This window comes from Capra hircus, chromosome 3, assembly GCF_001704415.2.
Source record: "Capra hircus breed San Clemente chromosome 3, ASM170441v1, whole genome shotgun sequence".
Taxonomy (NCBI): Eukaryota; Metazoa; Chordata; class Mammalia; order Artiodactyla; family Bovidae; genus Capra; species Capra hircus.
Window position 1 is genome coordinate 62,769,426 of NC_030810.1, and position 21,935 is coordinate 62,791,360.

Consider the following 21,935-nt stretch of genomic DNA (forward strand, 5'->3'; position numbering starts at 1 on the left):
TATGAACAGGTGCAAGTTTTGTTTACTGTAAATTTATGTCTATTAACCCCATATGTAATAATTAGCAATTATGAAAGGACTACCTTCCCTTTGAAATCATTGTTTAAAAAATAAAGAAGGCCAGGTGGAGCCTTTCTCCTTTTAAAATATGGTTTGTGAATGAAATGCAGGATGTTGAACTTAACATGGGTCAGGGAGTTTGTTTATTCATCAGAATTTGTCAGGAATCCAAAATGGTGAAGGCCTCTAAAACAGAAATTGGGTTTTAATACTACAAACTTAAAGGGCTCTCAGTGAATTGTTCCCAGTTTACCCCATCCAAGCAGTTGACATAGTTATTCACTACAACACGTTTACTGTAAATTCTGTGGGAATAAATGTGCATATTAATCCAATGATCTGATAGTTATATTAAGGGAACTCTGCCATATTCTTTGGAGAAGGCAATGGCAACCCATTCCAGTACTCTTGCCTGGACCTGGTAGGCTGCAGTCCATGGGGTAGCAAAGAGTCAGACACGACTGAGAGACTTCACTTTCACTTTTCACTTTCATGCATTGGAGAAGGAAATGGCAACCCTCCAGCATTCTTGCCTGGAGAATCCCAAGGACGGAGGAGCCTGGTGGGCTGCCATCTACGGGGTCGCACAGAGTCGGACACGACTGAATCGACTTGGCGGCAGCAGCAGCAGCAGCAGCAGCAGCAGCAGCAGCAGCAGCAGCAGCAGCAGCAGCAGCAGCAGCAGCAGCAGCAGCAGCTATATTCTTTCCTAAGGAATAGTCCCTAATTTAAAGTCTAACAGAATTCTAGACAACAGATATGGTAAAGATGCAATAGATCATGTGGGGTTTTTTCTGTTTTTTTTTTTTTTTTTCCCCTCCTGGGGAGGGAAAGTACAGGATAAATCCTTTGGTTTTTGTCCAGTTTTTTAACTTAAATTCTAGACGGGATGGAACTCAACACTTTTCTTGGAAATGAGACACATCATAACAGATTTCACTGTCAGGAAATTCCTCTCCACCCTGATACTCAGATCACATGTTCTTTTTGTGTACTTTATCCCATTTTTCCCAATAACAATTCTGTGACACGTTTGATTCAATTCATTCTCTTTCTTGCCTGTCTCAAGAAGATAAATCTCACTGTTAAGATTGTGAAATCCCATTTAGTTGTCAATCCAGTAATTATTGTGAAAAACATAATTCTACACAAAGCTTTTACTATATATAGGGAGAAGATCCCTGAAGCTGCTTTAGGAAGTGTATGTATTTTTCAAACGCCTAACCCTTAGTGTCTATGAATCACATTTCCACCACTACTCTGTATCAAAGGTCTTTGGGCCATGACTATCTTCAGATGCTCTTCTCCAATTTCTACCCCAAGTTACATATATTCGTACTCTACAAGTTTCTTCTGTGCTTATAATAATGTTCTCATTATCTCTTCATATTTCTAATTTTTCCAAGTCTCTTTTAATGAATATCTCTGGTTTCTTTTTGGTCTAAAACTTTTCCTAATTGTAAACTAAAAACGAATTTCATTGATATTCAATTTTATCATTTGTTTTCTTAACCGTTAGGTACACAGATGCAATACAGATGTAATAATCTTTTATAGTCATATTGCAATTTCATAACTATAAATTCCAGTAAAACTAGGAAACTTTAATTTTAATAAGTGAGATCATAATGTATATAGAGCTGCCATAAGGTATAAATTAAATCATGTATATACATAAATACACATACACATTCCAAAAGCACTTTGAAGAGTTCCAAGTGTTTCTTCTTTAGCTATTGTTAGATGTTTCCAAACACAGCGTAAAACTGCTCATCACAACACCCTGTGTGGTGATGTCAAGAGGAGAGTCGAAATGGGGTGCAAGGCACAGAATTCACAGTAAGACACAGCTCACTGTGTGGACAAGGAAAGCCAGATTTGTGAGCACTGATGATTCAAACAACAATGCGGAGCCGCTGCTTTTCTGAACTGACTGTAAGAAATAGCAGTTCCTAGTACTTATACAACCTTTTACATAGGACATCATACCAGGTGCCACCCAAGTATAAAAGATCCATTCAGTTGTCTCAAGAGGTTAAGTTACATACAAATCCCAAGGACAAGAATGGGCATCTGAGAGACCAGTCCTCCTGTGGCTAGATGGTGTGCCATATGGCCCTTCTTTAGTGAGGTCCCGCTAAAGAGAATGCCAACTTTTGGCTAACGCAGGATCCTTGGATCAAACTAACAACAGTTTTCAGCCTACAGAATAAAGCATATTAAAGTCTGAGCCTTACAAGTCAATTCAGGAAGCTAGAAAATACATTAAAACATTTTTTTTTTCCAAGATGGTTTAATCAGTTTTCAGAGAAACAAAACTTTCCAATGACCAAGAGAAAGCACCCCCAAATCTTCCAACAAGGTCCTCTGCCACTATCTGGGTACTGTCACATTCTTCCTCCAAAAGAAGTGCTCAATTTTCATCACCAATGTTCTTAGTAGATTCACTTTTCACTGAAAAAATAAGGAAACATACAGTCAAGTGTGTATACTGTTTCTGTTTAGCCTGTTCTGTTTTTCCCTCTTCTCTCCTCCCTTCTGATTCATACCAACAGCACTGCTCATGGGGACAGACAAACCATGTCATGTCCCAGGCAGCTGAGATATACAATTCTGGCCACAATAAATACAGAAATGATGTCTGAAAGTGGCAATTATATTTTGTGAGGTAACATCCTTCCTGCCTCTGTGGAAGACTCAGGAATGGTCACTTCACAGTGTGGGTAGGATCCGATACTTGCACCACTGGACAGACCACTATTATCACTCAGGCTGGCCAAGTGTGGTTGGGATAAATTTTTCCAGGATTTTTTTTAAACTTAAAATTGAGGGTCAGTGTATATTGAATGAATGTGGGCTGACAGAAGACTAGCTAATCGCCATCTCCTTCTTTTCACAGGAAAGGAGACTGAGAGCAGAAATGGAGCTCCTTTAAAGGAGCTGTCTTGACTACAGCAAAACTATGATTTACTCACTAACGCAGAGTTCCATGAGGATAGACACTGGGCCTTTCTCTCCTATATTTATTTCCCCAGTGTAGCATGTATACTGAATTAATATAACTGTAAGCTACTCCAACTTATAGACTGGTTTTTTTTTTTCAATTTGCAAAATGGGAACCAGAATAACTGCTCTCTTTATTTTATTGTACAGGGAAGCTAAAAGGAAATGGCACATAAACACTTTGAAAACTGTTAAGGTTAAAATACAGATTATTTGCTTGAGGCTTATAGCCCTTTATCTCCATTGTGTAGGTAAGGAAAATAAAGCTCAGAGGCAGAGTGAATGCCAAGGACCCAGCTAATAAGAGGTGATGTTAGAACCATAAATTTGGATCTTGCTTCATATTCCAATTGCCAAGTTCCCTGGGTTTGTCAATGGTACCTAGATGTAACATTGTACCAGCAACCAAACTGGTGTCCATAGGGTCATTTTCACAAGGAAGGCATTGAAATAGGTTATACCCAAGATATGGTCTTGATCTTTGTAGAAGTTCATAAAGATCCTAGCAGAGTCCTTCAGGTCTCTCTCCATGATAATACAAGTTACTCGTCTTCTCCTCTGGCTTTCTCCGGATTGAAACCATTATAGACCTTATTGCACTGTAAAGTTGCCGCGCTGTAAAGACGGCCTGAACTCCATCCCCATCCCACTGCCCCCCCGCCCCGCCCCACCCCACCGCACCACACACACACACACACACACACACACACACACACACACACACACACAGAAACAGAAAGGGGTGGGGGTAGGGGTTAAGCAGGAGTGAGGCAGGAGAATGGAAGAAAGGATTTATTGGCCCAAGAAGAGACTGATGTGGGAATTCCCTGATGGTTTGGTGATTAGGACCCAGTGCTTTCACTGCCGAGGGCCCAGGTTCAATCCGTGGTTGGGGAACTAAAATCCCACAAGCCTCATGTCATGGTCAAAATAAATAAATAAGAAAGGACTGATAGGTAAGTAACTTCTATGTTAGTATTTTCACTAATTCAAGTAATCATTTTTGGGTTGTGTGCGTGCATGCTAAGCCACTTCAGTTGTGTCTGACTCTTTTAGACCCTATGGACCATAGCCAGCTAGGCGCCTCTGTCCAAGGGATTCTCCAGGCTAGAATACTGGAGTGGGTTGCCATGGCCTCCTCCAAGGGGATCTTCCTCTTAAGTCTCAGTACTGGCAGCGCCACCTGAGAAACCTAAAAAGGCAGAAGTAGTCTGTGATTCTGAGTTATATTAGAGAAAAATACTTTGCTAAGTTTTAAGTTAGTGGGCTTTGTCCTGTTTGGTATTGTAGTTTGGGATGCTTTTCCTTTTGCTGCCTACTGAAGTTGCCCAGTTTTCTTCTTTTAATGGAGCTCCATTCTTTCTTTTTCCCTTAGTCTGAAATGTAGCATGCCTTTACTGTGTCATTTAAATCTACCAGCTAAGTTTGGCAAACAGGACCTGTGAGACAAGAAACACCATTGTGAACACTTCCCACTGGACTGATACAAGGTGTGGGGACAGCACTCTACACCTCCAATCCAGTGGGGCTACATTAACTGCTTAACCTTTTCCATTTCATAAAAAGCCAAAAGCAAACAAAACTTGTCTATTGTCCATAGATGGAGGCAGACTTTTTAAAAAATAAACTATGGCCATCTATACTCATAACAAACATTTTAACAATCATCAAATGTGAAAACAACTGAATCCCAGGCCAGAAATACACATTCCCCAAACTAGAAGAGAAACACCTTTGCTATGAACTCGAGATCAAAATCCAACTTTTTTTGCCTCTGGAGAGAGAAAAAATTTCAAGGCTTTCCAAAGAAAATGCCCCGTTCTTATATAACACCCCCTTTCTGCCTCCCTCTGCCCCCCCCCAACCCCCGCACTAAGGGACCACCCTGTAGAATATCCAGTGCTGTGAGAATGTACAAAGAAAAAGACACCTTGAGGTGCTTACACAAAGAAATGCATCTATAGGAAAACCTGGCAGTATTTTTAGAGTCCATGTATTCACGATGTGACAGCACTGATGTGGTCCTTAAAATCCTGCTAGGTCCTCTTCAGTTCTCTGCCACAGCAGCTCTAAATAATCCTCTATACTGAAAGCGCAAGTCACTTGAGGTTCGTGTAAATAAGTCAAATATCGAACAACCACCAAAAAATACCAAATTTTACTTCACAGGGTTCCAAGTACACTACAAAAAGTAGCCTTTTCTTTTTGCTTCGTGACAGGAAGCCTTACTTCAATGTGCATTCCTAAACAAGGTGAAAGAGGAGCTGTGTGTGCTGTGTTTATTTACACAGACAATGTTTGCTCTGGCTAGTAACCCATATTACTAAACAACTTTCCCTGAAACCAACATTTAGAGAGAGAGAGAGAGCTATGTGAATTATATTAAGGAAAAAGAAAGGTATAACACAGTTTAAAAAAAAAAAGTGAAACTGGCCATTTAGTACTGAAATTTCTAATTTAATTTGAAAAAATAAAAATGGATGTTCTCAAATTATTAAAAAAAAACACCAAAACATAAAGTCAAGAATTAACCTAAAGATTTAGAGAGCTAATTGATTATTAGAAACTTCATGTTTGCCAATTAAAAATTTGGCTTCAAATTGTGGCACTAACAAAGTTTGGCTAGTTTAAAAAATTTTTTTCTATTAACTTTCACAAAGGAAAAAAGCTACCATACACATATACAGAGAAGACCTTACAACAAAGGAAATTGCCTATTAAGAGTCTATAATGCTGGTATAACAATAAAACCTGAACCATATATTTCTAATCCAAGGATTTTATGTTTCTCTGGAGTTACAATGAGACTCGGCCTGTACCTATAATTCTTAGCTGAAAGTGCTATCTAGTGGTTCTGAGTTAAGGTAAGTAACTTCTTTTTCTTTTTAGAAGTAATTTTTAAATTTTATTCATCTTTTAGAATTTACATTCAGCTACATAATTAGTTTCAACAGTAATTGCAAATACGGATAAGTCACCTTATATACGAACATTTTACACATACCATTTCCAGTTTTGGTACTTCCTCCCAACTTCACTACTCATCAAAGAGGGAAAAGTATAGAATACTAAAAATGTTTTGTGATCTCTCATTTTAGGAATCTCTAAGGAGTTTTAACTAGGGAATAAATTTATCTGATCTTAGACAGATTGTTACTTAAAGATTATTACCTTAGAAAAAGACAAAATACAAAAAATTCCAAAGAGGCAAAGGACATCTTTTTAGAGGCAGACATTCAATGATTCATTCATTTTAAGTTGATAAAAGCTTATAAGCTCTCAAACAGGACAGAAGCAACAGCTCAATCATATTTTTCTTTATAGCATTATCTGTAGTTACAGAGGAAATTCAGTTAAGTGTGTAAATACAGTGGAAAAATATATAAAGACAATCACGTAACTGTTTCAATTTCACCCGTTATTTAAAAGTTACCAGGAAGAAATTTACACTCACCTTGGTGAAGAACTTTCATGTCATTACTGTGTTCTTTTAATACTACATGTAATGTCGGGTACTCAATGATCACTTTGCCCCTCAAATTGTCAAGGAGACTTTTGTCAGGATCCAGCTCATAATATCTTTTAGAAAAAAAGCAAAATAAAAATAAAAATACCCTTTTATTTGAAGTCATTCATAAATAAATAAAATGAGTTCCTTATATTAAAAAATTTTACATGGAGATGACAATAATTCAATAGCTGTTTCCTTATAATATAGTAAGTTTACCACCACTAAGAAAGTTGAGTAAAAGAGCTATTATTATGAGATCCCAAAGTAAATCAAAAGCATATCAAATAAATTGATATTAGGAAAGCTCTAGAATAAGTTATTCATTTTCATCTTAAGGGATAAAGGCTTTTATATAATAGCTATATTTGATGTGTCATTAATTTTTCTTGGATACAATACTGACTAGCTAAAAACTCAAATTCCTCAAATATATTTAGTTTGAGCCTTAAAAGATAACCAAACAACCAGCCCTGATAGTTTATAGTAATATAGGGCAGTAAAATAACTGGCTATAAAATACTCTGTAAAAATTTAATTCTAAATTATATTTCCCAAAATTTATATTACCATATAATTAAATCTGGCTTTCCTTTATTTTGAAATTAAAAAAAAAAAAAGGTTTGAGTTTATGAATGAGGTAAAAGCACAAAATATAAGAAATATGGAGTTTATCTATAAAGAGTTGGACACGACTGAGTGACTTGCACTTTTTGGGCTTCTTGATAGCTCAGTTGGTAAAGAATCTGCCTGCGATGCAAGAGAACCCAGTTCAATTCCTGGGTTGCGAAGAGCCGCTGGAGAAGGGATAGGCTACCCACTCCAGTTTTCTTAGGCTCCAGTATTCTTAGGCTTCCCTTGTGGCTCAGCTGGTAAAGAATCTGCCTGCAATGTGGGAGATGTGGGTTCAATTCCTGGGTTGGGAAGATCCCCTAGAGAAGGGAAGGGCTACCCACTCCAGTATTCTGGCCTGGAGAATTCCATGGATTGTATAGTCCTATGGGATCGCAGAGTCAGACACATTTTCACTATGACATAAGCCAGTAAATGTGTCACAGGAAATTAGATGTTAATATTCCCTAAAGACAGTAAAGCATTCGGTAAAGCGTCTGCCTACAATGCGGGAGACCCGGGTTCGATCCCGCAGTCGGAAAGATCCCCTGGAGAAGGAAGTGGCAACCCACTCCAGTATTCTTGCCTGGAAAAATCTCATGGACAGAGGAGCCTGGTAGGCTGCAGTCCATGGGGTCGCTAAGAGTTGGACACGACTGAGCGACTTCACTATCTAGTCCTTAAAGTATGAAATTCTCAAGTCATCATTTAAAAACAATTTTTTTTTCAGTTGATTAAAGATATATGCCCCTAGCATTCTTCCTTGCTTGCTCTCTGAGGTAGAAGAATTTCAGCTAGCTCATTAGGAGCTGTTTAAGAGAATGTGCTGACATGTGACTATCACGTCATGACAAAGAGGAAAAACCTCAGAACCTCCACCAGTGTAGTGCAGAAGCTCTCCAACTTTTTTTCTCTTATCTCCACAGATGACAGATGAGACTCACATGCAAAGCACATATACCAAGAGATACCAGGCCTGACAGCTGGAACACCATCCTCCTTCCTTCCACTCAAGAAAGTACACTGAAATATCAGTGATCAAGAGTGAGGCTGCTATTGAGATACATTTGAATCTGCTGTAATTTTAAGAGTAAAACATTCAAATTTTGGTATTTCTTAATTAGCAACAAACTGTTTGCACCACACTTTGCATGCAGCTGACTGGAGACAGGCAGCACACTACACTCTTGGTGTAGCGATTCCTCTGTATGCTAACTCTGTCCCATGCACTAGTTTTTCAATGAGGGAAAACAGAATTTCTTCACAAAATGCAAAGCTGAGCCCACTACAAAAACTGATTTCTTTTTAAGAAATGACTGACAAGTGAGAAAACAACTGTAAACCAAAACTTTACTTATGTTTGCATGACCACAATTAAATTCTTCACTTTAGAATCACAGAATATTTTATCTGTAGAAAAGAAACTTGAAATGCAAAACATCAGTTTTCCTAAACTAGTCACCCTCGTGCCCATAGGCCACAGAACGTGTGCATTCTTTTCCCTGTGTAATATAATACAGACATGTTTACGATATTTTAAAAGTGGTTCCAGCCTTCAAGGAATAAATGTTTCACATCTTTTGCACGTTATTTCCATTTGAAACAAGCCAAATTTTTTCTTTTAAGTTAACAGTGATTATACAAAAAAGAGAGACTGAATTAGATATAGACGTATACAATTAACTTTTATAAAGTAAAATATAAAAAGGATGTAACTCAATTGTTCTTAGGAGAAAGTAAGACTTGAACTTTCAAATAGGAAGTTTTCAAGCGGCATCCTACAAACACTTGTGGTAACTTATCTTCTGTACATTTTAACTGAATCATAAGGCTTCTATTAAGAGACATTTTCCAAATAAGGGAATGTTTTCTACATATTTAATTATTTTTGGTAAAGAATTTTCGGTTCATATCTAATGTTTTAGGTATTTTCTTTGTAAAATATTAAATCTTCGTTAAGCTTCTCTAGATTTCCAAAGTGAAACAATTAAAATAAACCTGGTCAGTTGTGTGGTTTTAATTAGAATCACTGAATTTTACTGTTTACTAGAAGATGTTGCAAACTTATCATAGCAATATTGCTATCGAGTGTCAATCAGCTTGGAGACCTGTTTTCCAGTTTGTCACTTAAAAGAGGTCAGACTTCACTGAAATTCTGAATTTCTTTGATTTTTCTTACTAGTGGTTACTCTTAGTCTACCATTAATATTTGCCAGTAATTAGGAAGTAAATTATATAAACTGATTTATAAAGAAAGGCTATTAAACAGAAATGTGATAATGTTTTGTGGACCTGGCGTTTAGTTAAAGGAGGAAGTAACTTTTGCTGGTTGCTTGGGTTTGGAGTCTAACACTCAAAGTCCTGGCTCCATCTCTTACTGGTCTGTGATTCTGACAAGTTACTTCTCTAATTCCTATTCCATGCTCAAAAGTGGAGATAATAACTGTATCACTTCAGAGAGTTATATTATAAGGGCTAAATGATAAAACACAGAAATTGTTAACTCATTTACTTAATCTGTGAACACAGTTTTACAGTTGTATTTACCTAAAATAACAATGCATTCTTACAGAAACTTTAGTTCAAAACAGTCAGTCAACATTTTCAATAATGAAGAATGGCACTTATGTAGCACTAAAACACTTACTTTTTTATGCGTTCTGCATTTTAGAATGTAGCCTCACAGCCTTCCTCACAACTTTCAAATCATTGTTTCATATTACATTTACTTCCAAGAGGCTGTAACTACTTTGAATGCTTCTGTTTCCATTATCTAGAGGCAAGCTGTACAGTCTAGCTTGGCACTGCCCAAAACCTTTAAAAGGAGTCAGCTCCTTTGCAAACCATTAAGTCACTGAATCCTAAGTGAAAGCTTCATCTTTTTTTTTTTAAAATTTCAAGAACTCTGGTGTTCCCATTAGTAAAAGGGTTCTACTACCACAAGACAAACTACTTGGGTTTGAAAGAATTAACATACCAACATTTGTCTTTTCTTTTTCCCTTAGGGACTCTCTTAGACATTTCCTCTTGTTATTTCACTTGCTTATTACTCTCACAGGCTCACTAGCCGACCCAGCTCTAGGCATCTTCACGGGGCATTGCAAGGGCAGCACAGCTCAGGAGGCTAAACAGGTATTACAGTGATTGACATCATATACGTAAAAGGGGACTGATATTCAAGGGTATGCTTTTAAGCTTAGCTCTGTTACTAACTTTCAAAGAAACTGGCCAAGTTCTTGAACTTCCTTCTCCGCGCTTTATTAGCAAATTAGGATTTTTTAAACTTCCCATAACTCAAAAGGAGACAGATTTAAAAAAAAAAGAGAGAAGAGTCACAAACCACTCTATTTCCTATCTAACCACTGACAACCCTTAGATCACCTTCCCTTTCACCCCCTTAAAAAACAGGTGAACTAAAATGGAATATTCTCAAAATTTAACAGTTTAATAGCAATCCTGAGGCCACAGAATTTTTCCACCACAAAATAAGGTCATTGGGTGAGGTGATCACCATGCTCCCTTCAGCTCTAAAACTGTACAAGTTTTTTGACATTTATCTACAAAAGGCAGCACTTAACCTATATTCTTCATATTGTGTGTTATTTCTTAATTTAGGTTTCTAGGTTAAAAGTGCAAACTGTACACAGTTGAATCTCTTGGTGTTTAGAAAGACTTAGCCTTAACATAAATCAGTTTATTGTTATCTTATAGGCAAATGTTTTTCAAGTATGACTTATCTTGGTATAAACTGAATTCAGTAATCAATTATAAACTAAATGTTTTAGATTCATACTTATCAAATTCCTTTAAAATAAGTACTAAACTTATTTCAATAGAGCAGAAAGAGAACAGATTAAGTGAACACACTAGTTTTTAAAATCCAAATGAAAAGGAAGAAAGAAACCAGATTGGTAATGAAGACCCAGAATAGGGGGAAAAAGGATACATAAATTCTAACACATGTAAAACCAAACTAAATACAGGGGTCAGACAGTTTTTTTTTAAAGTCTTCTGTTTAAAAGAAAATGGCATTAGTTAAAATTTCTCCAAATGATACTCCCATGTGACAATTTTTGCAACTCGAACTGTCCATGTCACATTAGAAACAGGTTTTGCCAAAGTCAAATTTTCTTACCTAATTTCATTTAGTTTTCATATTAAAAATATAACAGTAGTTGAACCAGTAGTTTGCTGTACCTTGTTTTGGGACTTTTATGTAATTTATGTAAACGTGTAAATGAAGACTCCACATGCTTGGCATGGAGCACTGGTCATGAGAGGGGGCAGTGCAGACACCTGCCTCCGTTCATAAAGCTCTACAGCTCAGAAACACACAGGTAGATGATCCCAGTCTATTGACGACATGAAAGCTATGGGATGTAGTGAAATAAACTGACCAACTACACAATTTAAAACATTCTTTAAAGAGGGCTTTACGAGGCTCTTATTCTAGATGCCATTAGTAGTAAGCTCAATTACTCGTAAATCCAGAAGGCTTGAGTTCCAATCTTATCACAGATCCTTACATGCTCTGATTTCTCAAGAGTATTCAGTTTTCCTCATCAGTATAATGATGGAAGTTATCTAGCTTGTAGAAGCTATCTAGCTCATCAGCTAGCTTGTAAAGATTATATCTAATAGGTGAAAATGTTTCTAAAATGTAACTTGCCAAACTAGTATCAGTAATAAGACTCTGCACTTCAAAGGTAATTTTGCACCTTTAGCAGGGAAATAACATACTTTTCAGGAATTATGTTCATCATTTAAATGATGGACAAGTTAGTAGAAAAAAGCATAAATTCTGTAGACAAAAATACCTGAGTCCAAATCCTGGCTTTGTAACTGTAATTTGGTTTCTTTGGGTAACTCAATTCCTCAGAATCCACAATCCCTATCTTGTAGAGATACAGTACATGCTTCATTAGAATTAACGCACATGAAAATGTTATCAACAGTCCCTAGCATTCATTCATCAATCAATTCCTCAAAAATTTATTTAGTATCTACTATGTAAGGTGGCTCAGATGGTAAAGAATTCGCCTACAATGCAGGAGACACAGGTTCAAACCCTTGGCTGGGGAGAACCCCTGGAAAAGGAAATGGCAACCCACTCCAGTATTCTTGCCTGGGAAATCCCATAGACAGAGGAACCTTGAGGGCTACAGTCCACTAGGGTCGCAGAGTCAGATATGACTGAGTGACTAACACTAAGATAAAGATAGTCTCCTAGGTAATGGAAGTTCACAGAAATAAACCCTACAGTTTATTGGAAGTGCCAGTTAAAGAAACAAGCTATCACATTTCATTGGGACACGTGTCATGATAGAAATCTAAACCTAAGTAGATACTCAATAAACCTTCTCTCTTATCCCTTATTCACCTCCACATGTTCTTTCAGGCTGCAGAGGTGCCTGTAGTATCTAGGCACTTCATTTGCTAACTCAAGCTCCTTCCCTCCTTAACTGGTTTCTTAAAAATCCTTCCCCCTGCATGGATTTTCTCCTAATTAACACAGGGAATTTTAAGTAGTCTTTCTCCTGTTAACAAAGCATATCCTTCTTCTGGTGCTAGACTAAATGCAAGAATATTATACACCTTCAATCTTCAATAGGAAGTATCACTTTGGAAAATATGATCATGTTCCTCCAAATAACTTGCTTAAATGTTAAGCAGTTCATGAATTAACTACATCATAGAATTATTTGCCTGTTTGGTTATTCCCATACTTACTAAGGTCTACCACGTACCAGCTGCTGTTTTAAGAACTGGGAATACAATGGTGAACTATTAGGTATTCACTAGAGATGAAAAGATGAAGGCTTTCTAGGAAGAAATCACATGTACAAGGTATTAATAGAGAATATGGGAACACACACAGAATTCAGTTTTGGTACTTATGAATTTCAGTGAGAAGTCTGGTTGAAAAGGAGATGAGGTACTTTGGCTAAAATGAATGACCTAGAAATTTCAATATGTTGTTATTCTCTCTGCAGAGTATATAACACGAGTTATTATATAATGTAACTAGCATGGATAAAATGAGTGGATTAACATCAAGCCGAGACTTAAAATTTATTTTCCAAGTTTTTAGAGAAAACTTTTTATGTTTTACATAATCCTCTTAATCAATAATCAAAATAGTATATAGTTGAAATGAGATCATTACTATGGAAACTGTAGGCTTATCATCTGTTAAGACTTTGACTGTCATCATTTTGGATCTACTTTTCTGTACAGTCTCTGTGAAATTAATATTCACAAGTTCACAGCAGCTGAAACTTCAACCACTCATCCATCCAGCTGAGTTTCAGCTTCCCTGGAGCTAAATAAGAGTCAACTTCTCTAAAGCTATGTTTACAATTCTTATCATAAAACTGCCTCAAGCAGAATGCCACACATGAAACCCATTTCATCACTGGATGTGTTGTGAGATGATGAAAATATTTAGCAACCTGTGCTACATATTTTCTTTATGTGTGCAGACATTCTTCACGTTGATTCTAACATTTTCTAGTTTTGAAATGATTCCTTGCTTCCTCTGTTCTAGAGTCTAGATCCAAAATGTGGCCAAAGGTTAAGACCATTTGGAGCACGTACTCATCCTGCTCATGATTCTCACTATGGAAAATGATCAATAATCCCAGCAATGGATAACAAAGAACTGGGGTTGAGTTCTACATCTTCCAAGAATGTATACTCTGATCATTTATGGTGCTGAGAGCCATGTGTTATATCGAAAAGACCATACCAAGGCTTTGGAAGCAGGTGTGCCTATGTTTGAACCTAGGTTTCACTAGTTAGTGGTTACAAATTTGCAGTCAGGGCTTTCTGGGTAATAAAACATATTTATGATGTATAATGTACGTATGTTGTTGTTTAGTCGGTAAGTTGTATCTGACTCTTTGACCCCATAGACTGTAGCCCACAAGGCTCCTCTGTCCATGGGATTTCCCAGGCAAGAAAACTGGAATGGGTTGACATTTCCTTCTCTAGGAGAACTTCTGGACCCAGGGATTAAACCCTCATCTCCTGCAGTGCAGGAGGATTCTTTACCACTGAGCCACCAGGGAAGCCCAAGGTATATACTGTGTAACATAATTGTAATGTCTATAAAATGCTTAACAAAGTACTTATAAAACAGTAGGAGGCACTCAATAAAAGGGTGTCATTAATACTTATATGTTCCATAAAGACATCCAGCAGCCTTTAGATTAACTCTGATTTTAAATACCCTTGCAGCAAACATTTGTGTATGTCTCCATTTGGGAAAACTTATGCACGGTCTTCACATTTTTCTGCTTATCATAATCTACAATAATTTTAGAAAACAAAGATACTTTTGTACATTTTAAAATAGACATCTAAAATTTCATTTAAAAATCTTCATTCACAAGTTTAAACAGATCATAAAGAACATAATTTGTAGTGCAGTGCAAATACTGATAATTTAAAGTGAAAAAGTTATATCACTCTTAAGTAAATTCACTGGAATCTCACCAACTTAAAAACTGTTTGAACAAGTTCTTCCTTAATGGTTAGAAATCTTATATGGTTTCCCTTTCTCCTTGATTGTCCTTCCATTTCAATTTTCCACAGAATTTTATCCTAAATACATTCATGCTTGAAAACCTTTTACTTATCACCCAGTTATACTTCCCTATAACAAAAATGTGTATGTTAGGTAAAAATTTCATTTTATTATCTATGACCTTAAGGCTTTAAATGTTAAAATTTCTTCTGGATAGAATAATTTTAATTATTATTAATACAAAAATGATCAAAACAAAAACATATCACAAACATTTAAAGCACAATTTTACTGGGAATGCATCTCTTAATGAGACGAGTGAGTGCTGATGATGGCATCTTCTACTAACCTGTAAGGTTTTTTACAACTGATTCTTAGATTAAGTGATTTCCCCCCATTTATCTCTGCAGAATTCATTACTAGAATTAAATTCCAAAAGGGAAACAAAAGGAAGTTTAAGTAATCTCATCTAGAGAGCACACTGCTGTTAGTCACTAACCCTTCCTTCATCACAGTTATTCTCAACGGATCTAACTAAAAGGCAAAACCGGTTTCTGGGTATTTACATAAGACAAGGCATCTGAAAGTAGTTAATGCGTTCTTAGAAATCCTGGAATTCCTTTAATGTTCTCTGATATACATTTAATTCTATACCATTATTATCAAAATAATCTTAAGTTCAAAGGTCTTCAGTTCCTTAATGGCAGGATTTTTTTTTAAAAATCCTTTTAACATGTATATTATAAATTTTTTATTTAGAATATCTTCAGAGTATACTTTTCAATCATTCTCTGTAAGTCTGAAATAAGATTTAGTTTCTTACTACTAGTTTGATTAGGCAAAGGGTACAGACCCTATCTTTAAAGATGTAGAAAATCTGACTTCAAAAATTCATCCTCAGTTCAGTTCAGTTTTTCAGTCGTGTCTGACTCTTTGCGACCGCATGAACTGCAGCACCCCAGGCCTCCCTGTCCATCACCAACTCCTGTAGTTCACTCAAACTCATGTCCAACGAGTCGGCGATGCCATCTAGCCATCTCATCCTCTGTCGTCCCCTTCTCCTCCTGCCCCCAGTCCCTCCAAGCATCAGAGTCTTTGCCAATGAGTCAACTCTTCGCATGAGGTGGCCAAAGTACTGGAGTTTCAGCTTTAGCATCATTCCTTCCAAAGAACACCCAGGACTGATCTCCTTTAGAATGGACTGGTTGGATCCTAATACAACTTCAACAACTCAACTGCATAAACATCTACCAAATACTTTTTGTATAGAAAATACATTAGATACTTGTATGGGATTTTAAAATGTCCTCAAGGAGTTTACCATTCTGGGCAGTGTTTCTAAATGTGGTTCCAGGGATAACTTCTGTCAGGGTCCCTTAGGAGGCAGAGATTAAAAAATGCAGGTTCTGTGTAAGATTGACTAAACCCAAAACTCTGAAGGCGGGCTGAAAATCAACATTTTCATCTGTCCTAGATAATTATGATGGACACTGAAATCTGAGAAGCAATGTTCTGAGAAAAGAAACACAGGTTAAATAATCAGTTGGAGAGATGCTTATGCTAAGGGAGCAAAATCAGCCAGTAGGTGTCTGCTGCTGCTGCTAAGTCGCTTCAGTTGTTTCCGACTCTGTGTGACCCCATAGACGGCAGCCCACCAGGCTTCCCCGTCCCTGGGATTCTCCAGGCAAGAACACTAGAGTGGGTTGCCATCTCCTTATCCAATGAATGAAAGTGAAAAGTGAAAGTGAAGTCGCTCAGTCGTGTCTGACTCTTAGCGAACCCATGGACTGCAGCCTACCAGGCTCCTCCGTCCATGGATTTTCCAGGCAAGAGTGCTGGAGTGGGGTGTCACTGCCTTCTCTAGTAGGTGTCTGGGCGAGGTGAAAAGCAAGGAGAGACCTGGAGGTGACACAGGCAGGAGACCAGGTTCTCAGAATCGACAAAGTCTGAGAGGTGGTGCCTTGCAGGCAGAATTCAGAGTCTAGGAAGTCAGAATCTGAGCAAGTAACCTGAGCTGGGGGGTCACTCTGCTTTATGGTAGAAGTGGGCGGGAGGAGGTCTTTGCTTGCTGGTGGGTGGGTGTTAGTGAAAATAAAAAAGAAGTCAGGAGGGTCTCACTTGAGGCCTTTACGGAGGCAAAACCAATTTCTCTAAAAGGGCATAGGAGAAAGTATCTTACCTCTTAACTTCACAGTAAATGATTTTTAAATATTTCAAGTTACAGATCCAAAGAAAGTAAAGTAACTTTAGTTTCTTATTTAAAAAACATCCTCTCAGCATGGAAATAAAATCATCCAAGAGAAATAGGTCATTCTTTTGCTGGTTGCTTTTTTGCTTAAAAAAAAAAAAAAAGTGTTCCAACATTATTAACTACAACCAGCAACCAGCATAGTAGGAAACAACTAATAGAATCTGTTCAACTACAATAGGTAGTCCCCATAAAAGAGTAATAATGTCTTCTGTGACGTTCATGAAATCAAAGCTTAGACAATATTTTAATTTGGTCTGGGTTTAAAGTCTCAACTCCTGGCTCTGTATGCAGATTTTTGCAAATAGAGTGAAGACAACTGGTCTGTGTACCGATCAAAAACTGACATGCAAAGATGCCCATGTTTTCTGCTATGCCGTATTATTAAATACATATTTATTATAACATTTACCACATACCTATCTCCATTCCTCAACTATGAGCATCTTGAGGGCTAGTCTTTCAGATGTCTATGTGTTCCTAAGGCTTAGCACTGTGCTGGCATATGGAAGGGACTCAATGAATATTAACTGAATAAATGAAAAATAAAGACTTGATCAATCTTAACCTATTGATACTTCAGGTCAAGGTTACATATCAAAAAGCCCGTTCTCTGAACAAGTGCTTTTTCTAAAGAAACTTTACATTATACTTGGAAGTTGTTTTAATAATCTATCTTTCTCTCTCATTTTAGAGAACTGAGAATTGAAGCACGCAGGAATTGGCACACAGTCAGCAGGCCAAATTCTGTCCATCGTCTGTTTTTGTAAATAAGGTCTTACAGTCATACCCAGACAGTAATTTATGTACTGTCTACAGCTGTTTATGTGCTACTGTGGCAGCTTGACAACTGCAACTGTACTGTCTGGCCACTCGCAAAAAAGCTGTCCGAACCCTGCTTTAAAGTGGTATCAACGCCTAGCACATAGCAGGCACACATATATTTAAATGAATTAGTATACTACCTACTGGGTCTTCCCTCGTGGCTCAGTTGGTAAAGAATCTGCCTGCAATGCAGGAGACCTAGGTTCGATTCCTGGGTTGGGAAGATCCCTGGAGAAGGAAATGGCAACCCATTCCAGTATTCTTGCCTGGAGAATCCCATGGACAGAGGGGTCTGGCAGGCTACAGTTCCTGGAGTCACAAGAGTCAGACATGACTTAGGAACTAAACCACCACCACACTACTTAATAAAAGAGTTAAGACTAAATTCCTACTATGGGAAAGTCACTGACTCAGCACTGTCAGGAATATAAAAATGAAGATGCATATGGCAGCCACTGTTTTCAAAAGGGAGTTTATCACCATACGGGATGTTTCATTGAGATAAATATAAGACAGGGATGCAGGAATCTGAGAAGCTTTTGAGGCTCAAAGGATATAGAAATAGGGAGCTTAGTAATAAGGGATTAATACAGAAAGGCCATTCTTTTTGAAAGTAATGACTGAGAAAATGATGACACTTCTACTTGAAACTCAATGTGCCTTAACCCTCTCCAGACCTTATCTCCATCTCTCAGAAGACAGATCCACACCAGGCACCCCAGTCAACTTTGCTTCATGTCTATTTTCTTCATTACAACAAAACTGTACCCTACTCAATCTTATATAAACCCCAATTTTTGTAATTTATAGGCCAAGGATAGTAAATGTGCTTAATTAATGGCTTTTGAGTAAATCTGAAAAGAATTCATCCCACAACAGCTTAAACCACATTGTTATCAAAATCAGGATCTTATATGAACATCAAAGCAGCAACAAAGTAAACATAAAACAATAGAAAATGCATCTGAATTTTTCTATGGAAAATAAATGATTCTTTATGGAAAGTAAATAGTAAAATATAGGTCTAAAATTTAATAGTTTTGAAAAATTACAACTGAATGAACAACATCAAAGCTGGGAGTATTCTAACTTATTTTGTCAACAAGTTAGCAGCAATATAATGGCTGCCACTGATGGTGCCTAGTATTACTATCATAGCCTTTTCTGCTTCAAAACACTCATTTATTCTCTGAAAACAGAAACATGGTGAGAAATGATGTGTAAGAGAGTATCTTACATGAATTCTCCTCCATTGGGAACGTGAGCTCCACAGAGTCAAGAATGGTTTTCCTTGCTGCTATCAGTTTAATGTCTATAACACCTGGACCACAATGGGTACTCACTAAGTGTCTGCTGGATGAATGAATGGATTTACTTAAGCAGACATACTTACATTTATAGTGAGTGAGTGAAAGTCGCTCAGTCATGTCTGACTCTTTGCCACCCTATGGACTATACAGCCCATGAAATTCTCCAGGCTAGAATACTGGAGTGGGTAGCCTTTTCCTTCTCCAGGGGATGTTCCCAATCCAGGGATGGAACTCAGGTTAGGTGGATTCTTTACCAACCGAGCTACAAGGGAAGCCCACTTACTTTTATAAGAAGATACAAATTCAATCCTGCGTATTCTGGAAAGAAAACGCCTAAAGAGCAACAAATTCCTTAGGGTGAGATACACATTCTATGATCACCTCAATCTAAACATAGAAGTTGAATAAAGTAAAGCTAAAGCATGGGAAAATTTAAGATTGCTCTAGCTGATCAGTTACATAATGGGACAATTGTGATAAACCCTCCAAGAATGAAAAACACAACCAGTGGAAATCACCAATACCAAGTATTTGGTCAAAAGACTACTCTGAAGTTACTGGAGTGCTATAAATCGTATGATATATTTAAAATCAGAAAGCCACAAGAAAAATATGTTTCAACCTTCTAAGCACTTTTCAGGAAATAATAAAATCCTCCTTATCTTAAATTAGAAGTCTGCATTTTATAACCTATAATAATCTTACTTAGATGTTCTCTGAATGTACTTTCCTTTAATGGTGTAACTGTAATTAAGTATACAATGAAGTGTAAATGCTCATCTTAGCCTATCTATGAATGTATAATCTGATGAACACAGGTTTAAAAATCTTTAATAAAAAAAATACTTCTAAATGTATCTCCATAGTATCAAATATCATTATTCCTGATTCAGCTCAGTTCAGTTGTTCAGTCATGTCTGACTCTTTGCGACCCCATGAACTGCAGCACGCCAGGCCTCCCTGTCTATCACCAACTCCCAGAGTTCACTCAAACTCATGTCCATTGAGTTGGTGATGCCATCCAGCCATCTCATCCTCTGTCGTCCCCTTCTCCTCCTATCCCCAATCCCTCCCAGCATCAGAGTCTTTTCCAATGAGTCAGTTCTTGGCATGGAAGCTAATAAAACTGGGGAGTTTTGTAGAAATTAGGATAACTATACTTAAGGCTGACTTAACAGTCAAGATATAAGGATGTACCTTAGCCCAACATAGGTCCACCTTCAGGATAAAAGGTATCTCACTTAAGAGTTTCTAACATTATTATTGCCTTAAAGTGAAAAACATCACTTTATTATTTATTTATTTATTATTTATTTATTGATATATTTATAGTCAAATTACACAGCATGGCAATTTTTAAAAACAAAATTCTTAGACCTTGGTTGTAAGCTACTGCTTCCCCTTTTTGACGGCATTTTCATATATTATTGAGTTTAAGTAAACAACTCAAATGGAGAAATCTGGAAGACATGCTTTCCTACATAGATAAGGGAAAGCCAGAATACTTTTCATGTTTCTCAGTTTGGCTTGGGTTTAGTATTCTCGGTATTCCTTAAAGTCGATACCACTCATCTTTTACTTTATTACTGTACCATTGTCTCCCCTCTGGGGATTAACAAGGTTAATCCAAGGCTCAATCGAAGTCCTTTTTAGGTTTCTAAAGTAGGAAAGCCATAACATAAGAGAAACTAAAGGCTCTTACAGGGGAATGGAGCCCAGAGAAGTTGAGTGTCTAGAATTAGGTCATCTGATCTTCACTGCAGTACAGTCCTTTGGCCTTTTTTGGTGAAGGTTTATCCTCTTTGGTCCTTTGTTAAAATATAATCTACCAATCTCACTTGTATCTTCCTGTCTTGCTATGTTCGGATTTCTTTCTATGCAACTTCCTGTAAAGGTTTTACCAACTGCTCCCCTCTGGGTTGTGTCATGCTCTAAGTATTTCTGTCACTCTCCGAGAAAACTCTGTCCTCTAGGACAAGCTGAGATCACCATTCCCATTCTCTCTTCACAGATTTACAGTACCTATTTCCAAGTCAAAAACGAACACTTATCTAGGCCTAAGCAGTCTATCCTATATTATAAACTTTAAACTATGCAGTATCTTACATTTACCTTACCTTTTATAATAGGTAAGGAATTAAAGGAATTTTGGTTTCCTTGAATTTTGGAAGATGTTTTGTAAGAATACATTTATCTGTTGTAATAGTAGTAATAACAGCAATAGTAGCAATAGTAATAATAAAAAGCATGCACTTACCATGTGCTAATCGTTATCTCGGTCTCTCATGACAACCTGATTATTATTACCCCCAGTTTAGAGATGAGGAAACTAGGGCAGTTAGGCTATGTAATTTACTCAAGTTAATGTAATTAGAAACAGACTGAGCCAGGATTCAAACCCCGCTTTGTTTTCACAGCTTGGATTCTTAAATCTCTAAGCTATACAAGCATATGAGACCAATCATATTTAGTCTGAAGTGAATCTAGTAGTTTTGTTAATGAAACAAAAGGGGGAAAGCATCACAGATCTTAAGAGATCAGTGTTCTGCAATTTAGTATAATGCACAAGTAACTGGCACTTATTAAGGACACACTGCAGGGACTCTCAAAGATCTGTCAACGTTGCCTGCTTCATCAATCCATTAAAGAAGGGACAGAGAGCCTACTGATATTAAAACTCTCAAATCACAAGGTTTGTTACAGCCTGGCTTTCTTCACGTTCTGTGTAGAGATCTTTCCACTGTGATATATTCAATGGTCAGTTTATCACATGAATTTTTTTATTCCTAAAGCAAAACCTGGAACACTGGAACTCTGTTGTATAGAATAGGCTTCCTCGGT

At 37.2% G+C, this 21,935-nt stretch overlaps 1 protein-coding gene across 1 annotated transcript in view; it reads right to left on the minus strand.

Moving 5' to 3' along the window:
* ZNHIT6 (zinc finger HIT-type containing 6) overlaps positions 1,594-21,935 on the minus strand; it is a 59,627-nt gene continuing 39,285 nt past the window's right edge. The window contains exons 9-10 of the mRNA XM_005678154.3: positions 6,518-6,642; positions 1,594-2,514 (exon numbers count right to left, since the gene is read on the minus strand). Of these exons, the coding sequence (XP_005678211.2) occupies positions 2,474-2,514; positions 6,518-6,642 (166 nt within the window). The 3' untranslated portion in view covers positions 1,594-2,473. The remainder of the gene's footprint in view (positions 2,515-6,517; positions 6,643-21,935) is intronic.